Raw genomic sequence first — 16,178 nt, forward strand, 5'->3', positions numbered from 1 at the left:
ACACAAAACAACTTGACAATGGTTAAGTGTAGGTTAAAATGTTAATTGTGGACATAACTTCCTATGAATCCATACAAAATCAACTTGATAATCGTTAAGTCCATATTAAATTTGATAACTTTACAATACACTTGAACTTAACTTTTTTTCAAGTTAGTTCATATTGAACTCGATGGACACAATTTCTTGCAAGTATGTTCACAATTAATTTGTTGCTTGAAAAATCCATGGTGATATTATTGATAAGTTTATACTAACCTTATCATTCAATTAGAAACCTATAACCATGAAACTACATTTAAATTTATATTGACATATATCAAAATTTCTAACTACATAAAAACCAAATTACATGTTTTGAATACAAAAATGTTAATGTTGATATAAAGTTAAAATTAGTCAACATTTATAACCAAACATCAAGTTTTATGAAGTAATTTTGTTGAATGACCACTCTGCTCATGGGGAAGAGAATGTGATACCATCAACCTCATAGCCATCAATGTATCATAATAGTATACTTGCTACAACTTTTTAAATTTAGTAGTAATTTTTAAAATCAAAATATTATTCACTACATAATATTGGGTATCATTTCATGCATATGTTAATTTATTTTAATAATAATAATAATTATTATTATTATTTTTGTGTTTTCCATAGATACATATGAGAATGAAGTTCATCTGAGTGCTATCATTCCATACCCTTCATTATGAACGTATGGGCTATATCGACATCCTACCACCCTACAATCTCCATATATGGTAGAGTCATTCATCAAACTTTTAGCGTCTTCATTTCTAACAAAGCAAGTTTTCACATATGTACTAAATGATGCTCGTGATGAGAGGCAATGTTCAACTTTATTTAGTTCAAGCATGTATAATTAATGGACAACATAAATATTTAGTTTAAAATTATAACATTGTAAGTCTTTGTATGTAACAAAATTCTATCTTCCATGTATGATTTCTTCCTTGATTCAATTTTATATTCTTGAGCTCTCCTCATTTTTATTTTGTATTTTTATTTTTTTTGTGTAGGAAAAATCTATGTGCATACAATTTGATTTTCAAAAAAATAATAGGACCAAAACAACTTTACAACCTATATTCTAGTTGCTTGGAGAGTGCATGACCTGAAATTTTCTAAACCTTTCATGACTTCTAACATATGTAATTAACCCAAAAAAATTTAGACCTTCCATCATGGTTTTAAAAACCAGAACGGACCAACCGGTCCAATTTGGTCAATTACGCCGAAAAGTAGTCAAACCAGAATTGAATCGGTTGAACTAACAATCCAATTAGCAAACTGAACGATTCCTTTCAAACCGTCCAGTTCAACCAATTTTTATTTTTATTTTTTCCCAACAACCCATCTCATCGGCAGAACCCCCTTCCCACATTCTTCTCTTTTTTGGCTGCCCTTCTCATCCCTTCTAGAATTTTTTTTATTATTTATTTATTTTTTACCTCATCTTATTATTATTTATTTTCTTTTATATTTATTATTTTTTTACTTTATGATTTTAATTTAAATTAATGAAAACATTGCAATTTTAAATAAATTTTTGATTTAAAAATAAATTTTAAAATTTCAAAATTAAAATTAAAATTATGATTTTAATTTAAATTTCTAATTTGAAACTAATTTTTTATTTTCAAATAAAATTTTAATTTTTAAATAATACGTAAATTATTATTTTTATTTTTATAATTAGTTTAAATTTTAATAATTTAAATTATATAATTTGAAACTGATTTGCTTTCTTTAGATGATTGACTTAAGCACTTTAGAAATCGGGATACTATTTAAGTAGGAAAATGGAGTTTTACATGAATTACAAGATCATTTGGTAGATGAAGAGCTTTAGATTATTGGAGAGAACTCAGGAATAAAATTTATAAGTACTTCACTTTTATTTATGTTCGAGGGTTGTAACATCTAGTATAGTCCTTTTCATTGTTTTATTTATTTATTTATTTATTTATTATTTTTTATTTTATTAATTCATAACTACTTTTAATGATTTATGAATGAATGATTTGTAGAAATATATAGTTTTCTCTATATGTGTCGGAGGTCATCATTTTTAAATAGACCTTTTTTGTCTTTCAAAATACATATGTGGACAACCTTTTACAGTACTTTAAAATTTTCACATAACCATGCACGCTCAATCCTAGGGATGCCAAGGGCCATTGAACTACAACTTCATTATTATTAAATTATATATATATATATATATATATATATACTCTATATTATAAATAAAATAAAATAAAATCATTATAAATAAAAAAAAAACTTATCCAAATATCATTTTTTGTATACATATTCAATAAAAAATTCAATATATATATACATGTGTTATCACTTATTTTATCATTTGTTAAAGTTTTTTTCAACAATTTCATGAGTTTTTATCTATTTCCATCTCATCGATATTTCATATCAAAATGTTTATCGATATTTTCTGATATATCTCGATATATCCATAAAATCAAATTACTGATACATCCATTGAATCTGAAATTTTCATTCTTGGTTACGAGACAATTGCAGCTATAAGAAGTTATTAGTCAAAGTTGTAGCAATCACTTCAATTAAAAGTCTCTTTTTATTTAAAAACCCTTCAGTCACGGGTTCAAGCTGACTATCGTTATAGTTCTTTCACCTATACTTACGATGTTGCATGTGATTGTAATTATAATCAACATTTATTTGCGCCACTTATGATGATGCCTAATTGTGGTTTTCTTTGTCTATAACCATAATCTATGGTCATGGTCTTTCGGCCTTTGGCCACAATCAAGTCAACTACAGCTAGTGACCTAAAACTAATGCTATACAACTAATTTAAAGTTCTTTTTAAAATAAAATTTTAAATATTTTTAAATATCTAATTATAAAAACCAATTATAAGTTTTCCGAATAACTTCCCACAACACTTTAAATAATTTTATATGTTAGCACAAAACAATTGTAAACCAACATACATTTCACACCCAAAAATAAAAATAAATAAATAAAATTCCAAGCTTTAAGACTTTATATCCATTGATAAACTCTATGAACATCTCAACCATATCATAAAAAACAAAGAAAGTGGCATTTTCATTATTCCATTATAATTTGTGGGCAACTTTATAAAAAAACCAATTTCCAACCCCATTAAATTGACAAAATATGAAAATGGAAATCTTTATTGTATCCTCAATGGTGCCAGCCAGCACATTGCATTGACCTATTGACTTAGCCTCTTCTATCCTTCTTTTTTCACTATGAAAATGGAGAAAAATGACAATTAAAAAAGGCATGCTATGACTTTGAAACTCCATGGCTGCATTCAGACCTATGGAAAGACAGCTTCTTTATTTGTGGGCCAACTCAGGACTCATTGGAATCCCCATTTTCTTTTTCTTTTGCTTAAAATATTTTTCTTTTCCCCCCTTTTCCCCTTCCTTTTGGCCCACAATTAAATTTCCTTTATACTATATAATTAGATGGAGATAGTGACCATATCATAGTGGTATGTCGGCACATTTTCTCACATTTATTTCTGAATTATTAAAAATAAAATAAGAATAAAACCATATTTATATTTGATTAATTTGGATTATTTTCTCATGCATATTTCAAAATCCCAGAGATAGTGACTGAGATATGATGACAGCCTCTTCATAGCTATTTTTATCATTTTTGAATTGGTAACACAAAGCTTGACTAACTCATATGAGGGCATTAGAATGAAATGTTTATAATGCATAGGGGTCTGGTCCATTCCATCTGTATTTGGACACAAATCATTCAATCATTCAGCTCTTTCTCATAAAGATAATTGTACAATTTTCTATTCAAAGAATGTTGGGTCTCAATTGTCACACTTTCTACCCCAAAATCATTAATTAGATTTCTACCCCAAAATCAATCAATAATTTTTTGGGTTATTTGATTAAAAGGGTCATTAAAAACCCAAATTTAAAAATCGAACACTTTATTTTGACAAAAACATATTTATTATTTTCTTGTAAAAATAACTTTTTTTTTTTAAATATATTATAAATATATGAAATAATTAAGGACATTTATATAAAAAACGGGTTACTCTTCAAACAAAAATATGAAAAAGGGTGAATTCACCAATATAGGAAATATTTCATCCATTTTAACCAATTATTTTTAATTTTTTTTTCATAATTCATAAATATGATTATATATGTATAATCATACTCAATGACATGTTTATGCGGAAATCAAATAATATAACCAATCAATTTGCATCAAATGTATAATTCAAATTCCACGGTTTTATGCGTAGATTTTGTTCACTTGTACGACAAATGATATTCATTTATTTACATCTTATCTCCTATAACTTCATCTCATTCATTTATATCATAATTCTATTTTTGTCTACATTTATTCAACGATATAAATTTTATTATATATTTTTACTGACAAAATTCAAATCATTACTTGTAAGGATTCCATGCTGTATATATTAAAAAGGGGATCAAAGGTGAAAAGACTTGGAGATGGGAGTCTTCCACTAGACAAAAGAGCAAATGGGAGAGACTATTCGCCTTATGATAACATGAAACATATGTTATCCACAAAATCCACATAAATAAAATAAAATAATAAAAAAAAACAAAAAAAAAAACAGAAAATGTCACAGGGACAGTCCACCAACTCCAAAGCCAAAACACATTTTCTTTCTCAAGTAAACCTCCATGTCCATATCTTTAAGACTCTCTCAAGATCAACCACCACCACACTCCACGCCACCGCAGAACCCAACAAATACTGCAACAACACTCCTAAAGTAAGACATCTCCATAAACTCTCTGGTTCTTTCTCGAGTTTATACCATGAATTCACTGTTTCTGAACCTTGTAAACTTGTAGCATAATCTGTGTCTCTTTCTTTAATTTGTACAATGCTTGTCTTTCTTTGTTACATAATATCATTTGTAAATTGCTGAATCGGGAAATTATAGAGAAAACTTGAATTGTGATCACATACAAAGAAGAAGAAAAAGAAGACCCATGAGTAGTTTAAGCAAAAAAGTGGTGATTTGAGGAGAAAACTTGACTCAGAGGGGAGAAGAAGACGACGACCCACAAGTAGTTTACGAAACCATGGGTGGTACCCTTTAAAACTCATAGGTTTCATTTCAATATCAATATATGGCTACACCCACCATGTTCTCATCCCTGAGGAGGAGAATATCACCTTCTTTGGAAGCTTTCTTGGCTCCCAGTCAAGTCAATGAGTCCACGATTCTGCAGACACTAACAATCTGCTCCAAAGAACTTGTTTTGTCTTTCTCCGATACATTTGTTCCTTGTCATCGGAAAAATTTCCAATCCTTAATCCGGAAGATTGATATCTTTGTTTCGCTCTTTGAGCATTTCAATGATTTGGGGTCTGGCTGTTTTTTCTTCACTGCAATTCTATGCTTTAAGGAGATGTATGTTATGTTGTCTCGAACAAAGATGTTATTGGATTATTGCTCGCAATCGAGCAGGTTATGGCTTTTACTTCAGAATTCAACAATTTCCACTCATTTTCTTGACCTGAACAAGGATATTTTGACGTTTTTAGATGTATTTCCTTGCGAAGAAATAGAGTTGTGTCAGGATGTTAAGGAATTAATGGAGCTTTTGAAGAAGCAATTGAAAAGAGAGAAATTGTTCATTGATCAGCATGATGAGGCAATGAGGGTTCAGTTGTATAATTTTCTCCATGAATTTGAGGTAGGAGGGATACCGGATAAAGCAGAGCTTCAAATGTTTTTTGTGGAAGGATTGGGGATTCGGGATGAGAAGAGTTGTAGAAGTGAGATTGAGTTTCTTGAGGAGTTGATTTATAATCACGAGAATGATGTCGAACCCACTTCATCAGTGATTAAGGGTGCTGTTGCGCTCACCCAGTATTGTAGATTCTTGATTTTTGGGTTTGGTGGAGATGACGACACAATGTGTTTGGAAAATTGTAAGAAAGAAAGGGAGGGTGTGGCTTCTCAAGAGACCATGGAGACATTAGGAACAGTTCCAAAGGACTTTTGTTGCCCAATTTCATTGGATTTGATGCAAGACCCTGTGATTGTATCCACTGGGCACACCTATGATCGATATTCAATAACTCAGTGGATGGAAGAAGGTAACTATAGCTGCCCGCAAACTGGGCAGATGCTTGCCCACACCCGCCTTGTCCCAAATATAGCTCTTCGAAGATTAATTTCTGAGTGGTGCATCGCTCATGGAATATCCTTTGACCCAATAGAAACTGGAGATAAAAGCATGGGGACTATTTCAGTGGCTTTGCCTACCAGGGCTGTGATTGAAGTTAATAGAGCCACTGCTAAGATTCTAGTGGAGCAGCTATCTTGTGGGTCAGATGGTGCAAAGATTATTGCTGCACATGAGCTGCGGTTGCTAGCAAAAACTAGAAGAGAGAGCCGTGTTTGTATTGCACAAGCAGGGGCAATCCCACTCCTTCAAAGGCTACTTTCGTCTCCTAATCCAGCTGCACAAGAGAATGCTGTGACAGCAATACTGAATTTATCCCTTTATGAAGATAATAAGAGCCTTATTGTGGAGGAACCAGGGTGTTTGTCTTTGATTGTTGAAGTACTTAGATTTGGGCACACAGAAGAGTCAAGGGAAAACGCTGCGGCAACACTGTTTAGCCTCTCTGTAGTTCATGACTATAAGAAGAGAATTACAGATGAAAACGGGGCTATCTCAGCACTGGCAGGGTTACTGAAGGAGGGAACTCAGAGAGGGAAGAAGGATGCTGTAACTGCACTCTTTAATTTGTCCACCCATATGGACAATTGCAGCAGAATGATAGAGGCAGGGGCTATTACAGCTCTGGTGGATGCAATGGAGACAGAAGGGGTAGCAGAGGAGGCATTGGGTGTGTTAGGCATGCTGGTCCGACAGCCAATAGGAGCCCAAGCAGTCAACAAGGAGGAAAGGGCAGTGCCAAGATTGATCAATATGATGAGGCATGGGACCTCAAGGGGGAAGGAGAATGCTGTGTCAGCAATGCTTGAGTTGTGTCGAAATGGTGGACCATCTATAATCCAGAAAGTTGCTAAGGTGCCTGCGTTTTCCAGCTTGCTCCACATTCTGCTGTACACAGGCACGAAGAGGGCCAGGAGGAAGGCAGCATCACTTGCTAGAGTTTGCCAGAAGTATGAGGCAGTTGCCTTGCCTTATGGGTTGTGGGGAGTAGGATATACATTCAGCAGTAACTCATCAGCAAATCTGGGCTCAAGTTTCACTAGTGATGTTTCAGTGTCAATGTCCATATCTGTGCCCGTTCTATGGGGGTAACTGCCTCCACTATTATCTGTCTTTTTTTTTTCCTTTTTGTTGGCCATGCTCTCATCTTCCTTCTCTGATATGCTGAGATAAGAAACAAAAAAGGGAAAAGAAAAGAAAAAAATAATAACAACACAAAGTAAGCAATACAAGTGTCTGGTTGTTAGACAAGTATAGTGCTTGTTTACTTTTAAGTTGTTTGCTCCTCTTTACCATGAGTGGCTGTCTAGCAAATGGTTTCTGTTTCAAATATTCCATTGTATAATCTGATACAGTGGTCAGCTTTGTTTATATATGCATAAGAGTTGTTTATTAATGATCGACTTGAGAACTACAAAGCATTTTGTTTGGGAAAATTGTAAACCTTATGGTTATGTTTGGTTCCCAAAAGGAAAGAAAAAAAAATGTCAAGGAAAATGTTTTTCTCGTGTTTGGTTGTATTATGGAAAATTCCAAAAAAAAAAAAAAAATTGAATATAGTTAGAATTAGTTAAAAACTTATGCATTTTCAAATTATTTAATCTTTATATCGAAGAGTTAGAATAAGTGAAATGAGTTTGAAGTAGCATATACAAATAATTTATTAACTTTATCTTTATTTTTTATTTTTTTTTCCCTTGCATTTTTCCACGAGTGATCCTAGAACCTAACATAGCCTGTATAAATCTCGTTATCTTGCTCTGCATAACCTGACTACGCCTGCCATTGTTGATTTTTTAGTGAATCACAGCTTTGGATCACCAATAGCTTCCAATTTGAGAAGGCATTGCTAGAATAAGATCATCTAATTGCAGGACTATTCATATTCAATTGTTCATGGTTTGCTTGGTAGAAGTTACTTGTGGTGGTTGGTTGTGTGATATTGAGTTTAAGAAGTTGTATCTAGTTGGTTTCTGGTACGTTATTTAAGGATCTTGTAAGCTTAAAAAAGTTGATATATTGGGTAATACCTGATTCATCATTACTGTTCTTGTAATGAGGGCATGTACAAGTTGTGATATAGACTGCTTTGTCCTTAAATTTTTGATAATATGTATGTGATAAAAAGCATCATACATATAACAATTTGAACAGTTTTCATATGAATACCTTTTAGCTAAAGTGGAACTGATAGCTAAGTGGGATTAATATCAATTGTGCTTCCTGTTATGAGCTTCCAAGAAACAGAGACAGACAGAGAGCTATGAGAGTCCTCTATCAACTTGAGTTCAATTACTCACACTCACTTTGGATGGATGATAATTCTTAGCAATGACTACTCTATTTATAGAGTATAAGATAAGGTTTCCTTGAATTCAAATGGAGTGATATCTCTCTGTCCAACCATATGAATTCAAAATATGGCATGTTTTTATTCAATTCAAGCCACTTATGAAGACGAGTATTAACATATTAATTCAAAAATAAATTTTGAATTCAATTTAAATAGTTTACCATATCCAAATATGGATGTTGGATATAGATCAAGTCCAAAATTGATCTAGAATCTAATGTCTCTTACTCGTCTATATTGGATGCCATAAGATGAACTATGTTTTCTCAATTGAATGTTGAATCCTCTCTTCATACAAAACATGGAGTGTGCAACATGATGAGACAATGAAAGATACAAGTGCATATGCAAAGTCATCATCTAACAAACACAACACATTACTAAGAAAATCCTGTTCATATCCCAAGCTCTCAAAACACATCAAATCAAGCATTTTTAATCTCTCAGTCATTACTCAAAAGAATGTTTGACTTACTATAAATCCACATTTCATTTTTCTCCGTTTACTTTGTCGTTGTTTTTGTAATAAATGTTGAATCTCTTTGTTAGCCTTGTCAAAAGATAGTTTTGCTGTCCACACTTCTTTCCTTATTTTAGCCCACAATTGTTTCCTTATTTCTTCATTTATTATTTTGTACAATGAGCATACATTATTTAATAGATTATAGTTTACATGTATAGGGCTAGAATCATGTAGTAATTTATTTGCTTTTATTTGCTTTTCATGTATAACATCCTTGTAAAGTCTATATATAATATACAAAACTCAAGGCCAAGGTATTCGGTCATTCACACAATATTTTGACATGGTATCAGAGCAAGGTTGCTAATTTTTCTTACCTTGAATTCTTTTATGTCTTCTCGGTTTCGGAGGTGCCTTTCGTGTTTTTCGGTCAAGTCTGTGTTGATTCGTGCTGCACCCAACCACAACTATTTTTCTCAGTATTTCTGTGGCTGTCGTGGGTCAGTTTTCTTTTGGGATTTTTTTTGGTCCATCATTTTGTCTCGGGTTCTATTTATTTTCTATGGATTCCGCACCTGTGTGTGTTAAGTTTACAGGCACAAATTATTCTAACTGGGCATTTCAGTTTGAACTTTTTCTCAAGGGAAAAGACCTTTGGGGTCATATTGATGGCACAGATGTTGAAAAACCATTCACTTTTGACAAATCTCAGGATGTTGGGTCTTCTCTTTCATGGGTTGTGCTTGATGCACGCATCATGTCTTGGCTTCTTGGTTTAATGGAGCCTCATATTGTCACCCACTTGCGGCCCCATCGCTCCGCTCAATCTATGTGGGCTTACTTGAAGAAAGTTTATCATCAGGATAACGATGCTCGTCGCTTTTAATTATAACATGCGATTGCCATGTTTCAACATGGTAGTCTTTCCATCCAGGACTACTATTCGGCATTTCTGACTCTCTGGCATGAATTTGCTGATTTGGTTACAGCGGATGTTCCTACTGCCGCTCTCTCAACTATTCAGACTATTCATGCGATTACCCAGCGTGATCAGTTTCTTATGAAACTACGTTCAAAATATGAATCTGTCCGCTCCTTTTTACTGAACAGATCTCCTGTTCCCTCTCTTGATATTTGTTTTGGTGAGTTACTTCGCGAAGAGCAACGCCTTAGTACTCAAGCTATTTTGGAGCAATCTCATGGCAGTTTCGGGACGACAATTGTAGCTTATGTTGCCCAAGGACATAGACCACCTATGCATTCTAAAAACTTGTAGTGTTTCTGTTACAAGGAATATGGGCATATTACTGCCACTTGTCCTAAGAAGTTTTGTTCTTATTGCAAGAAGAAGGGTCACATTATCAAAGAATGTCGTATTCGCCCCCAGAATCATTAGACCCAAGCATTTCAGACTTTGGTTATTGTCCCTCCTGTAACAACTTCTGTAGCACACGACTTTCCTTCAGTTGTGTGCTCTGTTCTTGCACTTCCTACACCAGATTACTGCACCCTAGAAATGGTGCAACGGATGTTAATTTCAGTATTATCAGCAATGGGGTTCCAAGGTAACAATTCTACTAAACTCTGGTACGTGGACTCGGGGGCCTCTAATAACATGACTAATAATCTCACCGCTTTGTGTCATGTTCGGCCCTACGCTAGTCAATCTTCCATTCAGACTGCCAGTGGCAGCTCTTTGCCCATAGCTCCTATCGGCGATGCCTCTTCTAAGTTCACTGATGTGTTTCTTGTTTCTCAGCTTTCCACGAATCTTATTTTTGTTGGCCAATTAGTTGATAACAATTGTGCTGTTAATTTTTCTGGTAATGGTTGTGTTGTGCAGAACCAGGTAACGGGGGAACCGATCGTGAAGGGACCTAAAGTGGGGTGCTTGTTTCCACTATTTGTATCTGTTCCAGATTTTTCTCCACTTTCTTCTATCAAGTCTTTTGCTTGTAATAATGTTTCAGATCTTAGTATGGTGTGGCATCATTGTTTAGGCCATCCTAATACTCAGATCTTTTCTCATGTATTGAACTCTGATTTACCTGGTAATAAGAATCGTTCTTCTTTATCTCTTGAGTGTGATTTTTGCAAACTTGGTAAAAGTAAAACTCTTCCCTTCCCTTTGCATGCAAGTAGAGCATCTCACTGCTTTGATCTTATCCATAGTGATGTTTGAGGACCTTCCCCGATTAGTTCACATGAGAAATTTAAATATTATGTGACTTTCATTGATGATCATAGTAGATTTACTTGGGTCTACTTTCTTCGCTCTAAATCTGAGGTCTTTCGTACTTTCACTGAGTTTTTAGTGTATGTTGATAATCAATTTTCTACTTCTATTAAGACATTACGCACAAATTCCGATGGTGAATATTTGTCTACTGAATTTCAAGCATTCTTGGCTTCTAAGGGTATTATTCATCAACGTTCATGTCTCTTTACTCCTCAACAAATTGGAGTTGTCGAACGCAAAAATCTTCATCTCCTAGATGTGGTACGTACTCTCTTGTTAGAATCTTCTGTTCCATCCATGTTTTGGGTAGAGGCTTTGAAAACTGCTACTCACTTGATTAATCGTTTATCTTCTCAAGTCCTACATATGGAGTTTCCCTATTTCCGCTTATTTGCTAAGCAACCTAGTTGTGATCACCTTCGTATTTTTGGTTGTGTATGTTTTGTTCATTTACCTCCTCATGAGTGACATAAATTATCTGCTCAATCTGTTCGATGTGCTTTCTTGGGATAAAATATGTGTCAAAAGGGATTTGTTTGCTATGATCCTACATTACATCGTACACATATTTCTAGGAATGTTATTTTATTTGAAAATCAACATTTCTTTCCTGTATCCTCTTCTACTGTGCCATGCTCTTCTACTATGGTCCTCCCCTTTCTCAGATCTTCATCTAGTCAATTCTTGTTTTCAACCAGGTATTGTGTATACGAGACGCTCCCATCCACAGTCTCTTTCAGTGGCTTACTCGATATCTGATCCTACCACGCTCCAGATTCAGTCAGTTGCAACACCTTTAGTACGTCGCTCTCCTCGAGTGTCTGTACCTCCAAATAGGTATGGATTTCCCTCTTCCAGTTCTGGCAATTCTATTTCAGCTCTTATTGCTGCATTGTCCAATTTTGATATTCCCACATGCTACTCACATGCTGCCAAGCATGATTGTTGGCGACAAGCTATGTAGGAAGAAATTGCCGCTCTAGAAGCCAATCACACTTGGGACATTGAGCCTTGTCCTCCCACTATTGTTCCTCTGGGTTGCAAAGGGGTTTACTCAGTCAAGGTCCGATTTGATGGAAGTTTGGATCGTTACAAAGTTCGGCTTGTTGCACTTGGGAATAATCAGGAATATGGTGTCAAGTATGAAGAGACCTTTGCTCCTATGGCTAAAATGATTACTGTTTGTACGATTCTAGCTCTTGCTGCTTCCAGTGATTGGCCACTACATTAGATGGATGTAAAAAATGTTTTTCTTCATGGGGATCTTTTTTTTTTTTTTTTTTTGATAGGCAGAACAACATTTTCTTCATGGGGATCTTAAAGAGTGTATTTATATGAAGCCACCCCCGGGATTGTTTCCCTCTCCGACTTCACATGTGTGTAAGCTTCATCACTCTCTTTATGGTCTTCAAGGGCCTGGTTTGATAAATTCCGCACCACTTTATTACAATTTTCATTCAGGCAGAGGAAGTATGACACTTCCTTGTTTCTTTGGAAATCAGACATGGGTATTGTTGTTCTTTTGGTTTCCGTTGATGATATTGTGATCACTAGTTCCGATTCTGCTTTACTTGGTCAGCTCAAAACTCATCTCTCCGAGTCCTTTCATATGAAAGATCTTGGGTCTCTCACATATTTTCTTGGTCTTGAGGTGCATCATAATCCCTCTGGTATTTCCCTCAATCAACATAAGTATGCAAGTGACTTGGTGGCTACAGATGGTCTACAGGGGGCTACTTCTGTTGATACTCCCATGGAATTAAATGTCAAGCTTCGCAAAAAGGAGAGTGACTTACTTGCTGTTCCCAGTTTATACAGGAAGTTGGTGGGTAGCCTTGTTTATCTCACCATTACCAGACCGGACATTTCTTTTGCTGTACAGCAAGTCAGCCAGTTCCTTCAGACTCCTCGTCATCTTCATTTGGCTGTTGTCCGTAGGATCATATGCTATGTTAAAGGCACTTCTACTTGTGGCTTGTTCTTTCCTGTAGGCAATTCTACTCACCTTGCTGCTTATAGTGATGCTGATTGGGCTGGTTGTGCGGATACCCATCGTTCCATCACTGGCTGGTGTGTGTTCTTAGGTGATGCATTGATCTCTTGGAAAAGTAAGAAGCAAGACAAAGTCTCTAAGTCATCTACGGAATCTAAGTACCTAGCGATGTCTCTTGCTTGTTCTGAAATCATTTGGCTTCGAGGTTTGCTTGCGGAGTTAGATTTTTTTGAGACCGATCCTACACCTCTACATGCCGATAATACAAGTGCTATTCAGATCAAGGCCAATCCTGTCTATCATGAGCGCATAAAGCATATTGAAGTGGACTGTCACTCTATCCAGGAAGCCTTGAAGCTCATGTTATCACTCTTCCACATATTTCCACTAACTTACAAATTGTTGATATCTTCACCAAGACTCTCCCTCGTCATTGACATTGCTTGCTAAGTAGCAAATTGATGCTTGTTGATCAACCTGCATCAATTTGAGGGGGGCTATCAAAGGACAGCTTTGCTGTCCACACTTTTTTCCTTATTTTAGCTCACAATTGTTTCCTTATTTCTCCATTTATTATTCTGTACAGTTAGCATACATTATTTGACAAATTATAGTTTACAGGTATAGGGCTAGAATCATGCGGGAATTTATTTGCTTTTATTTGCTTTCCATGTATAGCATCCTTGTAAAGTCTATATATAATATACAAAACTCAAGGCCAAGGTATTTGACCATTCACACAATATTTTGACAAGCCTCCTCAGTACAGGATTGTATATCTCTTTCTTTAGATTATGTAAGGTCTCTTTCTGCTCATCCCGAATCAATTTGGACTGCTCTTCATTTGCGGGGGTCTGCATGTTCCCTTGGTTCATGAAGTATGGTGGGGTTCCAGGATCACCTGTCTTGCCATGTCATTTTCCAAGACTCAAAACTTTGAACTGGTGATGAGATAGGGTGGAAAGCAGAGAATTGCTCCATATTTGATGGTAGCAAATCAGCAAGAAATGGATCGAAAAAGCTTTCCTATGTAATGTAACAAAAGAAATCTACAAAGGCCATGGAAGTATTTTAAAGATTAGTGTTAGCTATAGGAATATAGTACCTTGTATAGTTAAGATATCAGGTAAACTCCAATCAATATTAACTTATGAGGGTCATTTTTTTAATGCTTTCTAAGGATTGTTTCTGGCTGGAAGTGAAGGCCAATTGTGAAGATGTGGAGCAATCCATATGTATAAATGTGGTGAAAATTGAAAGAATATTCTTTCTTGAAATTCTATTCTGTTTCTTCAGTATTTTTCCACTGAGTACTTTCAAATAACTAATTGTCATGAAGACCATATTCAGTCTGATTAATATAAAGGCAGGGATCAAAACCATCCAATTTTTAAGGACAATGATGCTGTTTACCTTTGATCACCCAGCTGATGACCTAGTACTGATGTAGATGTGGTGATAAACAAGGTTGTAAAGAATGTATTGGCTGAAAACTGAACCAGTGGTTTGCAGCAAACACAGTTAAAATCATTTAAATCCTTTTTGAAGTCATTTAAAAGGATTCTATGTTTATCTTGGGCATGCCTGACTGAAAATCGACTACCTTAGGACTTTGGGAATGACTGAAAATCACGTTAAGATGAGGCACAGTCTCTCTAATGCCCTCCAAGGATCCTTTGCATCTTCACCAGCATCCTACATAAAAATACCAAAATAACTAATGTTGAAATCCAATAATATTTTATCAGAAAATTAAATGTCCACACTGTAAGCGTAATGGTAAATGACAGTGTATCATTGCTTTGTGTATTTGCTAAACATGGAATCAGGAATTTTGTGTACTGGTTGGGCAAAAAACTACAGCTTACCAAAGCTGCTGGGAGGGGAAGAAGTTAGGCACCTTTGTCTAGTCTATCTAGTCTGCTGATTCTTGGTAAGTAACAATCCAGACTGCGGATTTCTCAGTAGTAATGGTCCAGTCCACTGATTTCTTGATGGTATCCGTGGTTGCAGATTACATGCTGATATTTTTGCGGTAAAGGTGGTGACACTGTTAAATTTGATTCTGCTAATTTCTCTGTGGTTCAGTTTCAATCTGCCTATCAATAAATTCAATCTGCAGATTTGTTGGAGTAACATTCCAGTCTGCCAATTTCCTGGTGGGATGCCTGGCAGAAGAACAATGGTGGCTCTGAGTTATTTGTTTTATAGCTCAAGTTCCTTTCTGTATGGAGGTGGTGGCACTCATCCCATGAATATATCTCTCTTCATCATGTTCAACCTTTTTCCCTTTGAAGTTTTGTTGATGTTTTCCAATCTTTATACAAAGTATGACCCTATCCCCAATTAAAGGACACCTTTTCTTGGTGGTGATCTGGATTGCGAAGGGAGGAAAAATTTCAACAGAAGTGAAGAAAGGAACCTGATTCTTCCAACCTGCTTGTCGCTTCGCATCTTATCCTCCACAATATGGCAGTGGAGTCAGAAGCATAATGTATCTTGTGAATCAATATAAATTCAGAAGACTGTTGATGCCAAATGGAAATGAAAATGAAATTATAGAATAATATTTTTTTTCTTTTTTGCTTTTCTTGTCCATTGGTGAATATTTGGCTTGGACACCCTTTTTCTAGAAACATTTTTGGAGGTTAGAGTCAAGGAATTTGTCATCCTTAGCCAAATTTTGCTGCATATTGCTGCAGAATGTTGTAGAGAAGTCTATTGGATGCAAGCACATTCATCTTGGTTTGAAAATAAAGCATATAAAAGTTACTATCCTTTTTGCCCCAGTTTCATTGTTATTGATAATGCTTGCTTATTCCTGTGGTATGTCGAGATTAAGAAAAATACAAACATAGAATATGCCA

The 16,178-nt window shown here is 35.0% G+C and overlaps 2 protein-coding genes across 6 annotated transcripts; both read left to right on the forward strand.

Moving 5' to 3' along the window:
• Positions 1-4,726: 4,726 nt before the first annotated feature.
• LOC117927354 (U-box domain-containing protein 17-like) lies at positions 4,727-11,138 on the forward strand. 5 transcript variants are annotated; one of them, XR_004653322.1, is made up of 4 exons: positions 4,728-4,834; positions 5,617-7,351; positions 9,792-10,644; positions 10,923-11,138. XR_004653322.1 is itself a non-coding variant. In XM_034846850.1 (2 exons), exons 1-2 carry the CDS (start codon positions 5,199-5,201, stop codon positions 10,930-10,932), a joined length of 2,163 nt encoding a protein of 720 aa, XP_034702741.1. In that variant the 5' UTR covers positions 4,727-5,198; the 3' UTR covers positions 10,933-11,134. The 5 variants fall into 5 exon arrangements, 3 of the variants coding, with proteins under 3 accessions (XP_034702741.1, XP_034702739.1, XP_034702740.1); XR_004653321.1 differs by having other exon boundaries at positions 4,727-7,351; XM_034846850.1 differs by lacking the exon at positions 9,792-10,644 and having other exon boundaries at positions 4,727-7,351; positions 10,923-11,134.
• A 377-nt stretch (positions 11,139-11,515) lies between these two features.
• Positions 11,516-12,549, forward strand: LOC117926092 (uncharacterized mitochondrial protein AtMg00820-like). Its single transcript, XM_034845176.1, has 3 exons — positions 11,516-11,579; positions 12,017-12,141; positions 12,283-12,549. The coding sequence occupies exons 1-3, from the start codon at positions 11,516-11,518 to the stop codon at positions 12,547-12,549; spliced, it is 456 nt and encodes a 151-aa protein (XP_034701067.1).
• Positions 12,550-16,178: the final 3,629 nt, after the last annotated feature.

Source organism: Vitis riparia, chromosome 12 (genome assembly GCF_004353265.1).
Source record: "Vitis riparia cultivar Riparia Gloire de Montpellier isolate 1030 chromosome 12, EGFV_Vit.rip_1.0, whole genome shotgun sequence".
Lineage (NCBI taxonomy): Eukaryota > Viridiplantae > Streptophyta > Magnoliopsida > Vitales > Vitaceae > Vitis > Vitis riparia.

Excerpts from the sequence above, each read along its gene's own strand:
- LOC117926092 (XM_034845176.1), top strand. The coding sequence starts at position 11,516 with ATGTCTCTTTACTCCTCAACAAATTGGAGTTGTCGAACGCAAAAATCT. Across the intron at positions 11,580-12,016 it reads ATCTTCATCTCCTAGATGTG|GTATTGTGTATACGAGACGC; the intron begins GTACGTACTCTC and ends GTTTTCAACCAG. Across the intron at positions 12,142-12,282 it reads GTCGCTCTCCTCGAGTGTCT|GAAGAAATTGCCGCTCTAGA; the intron begins GTACCTCCAAAT and ends CAAGCTATGTAG.
- LOC117927354 (XM_034846848.1), top strand. The coding sequence starts at position 5,199 with ATGGCTACACCCACCATGTTCTCATCCCTGAGGAGGAGAATATCACCT. Across the intron at positions 7,352-9,791 it reads TCTGTGCCCGTTCTATGGGG|GATGTTGGGTCTTCTCTTTC; the intron begins GTAACTGCCTCC and ends GACAAATCTCAG.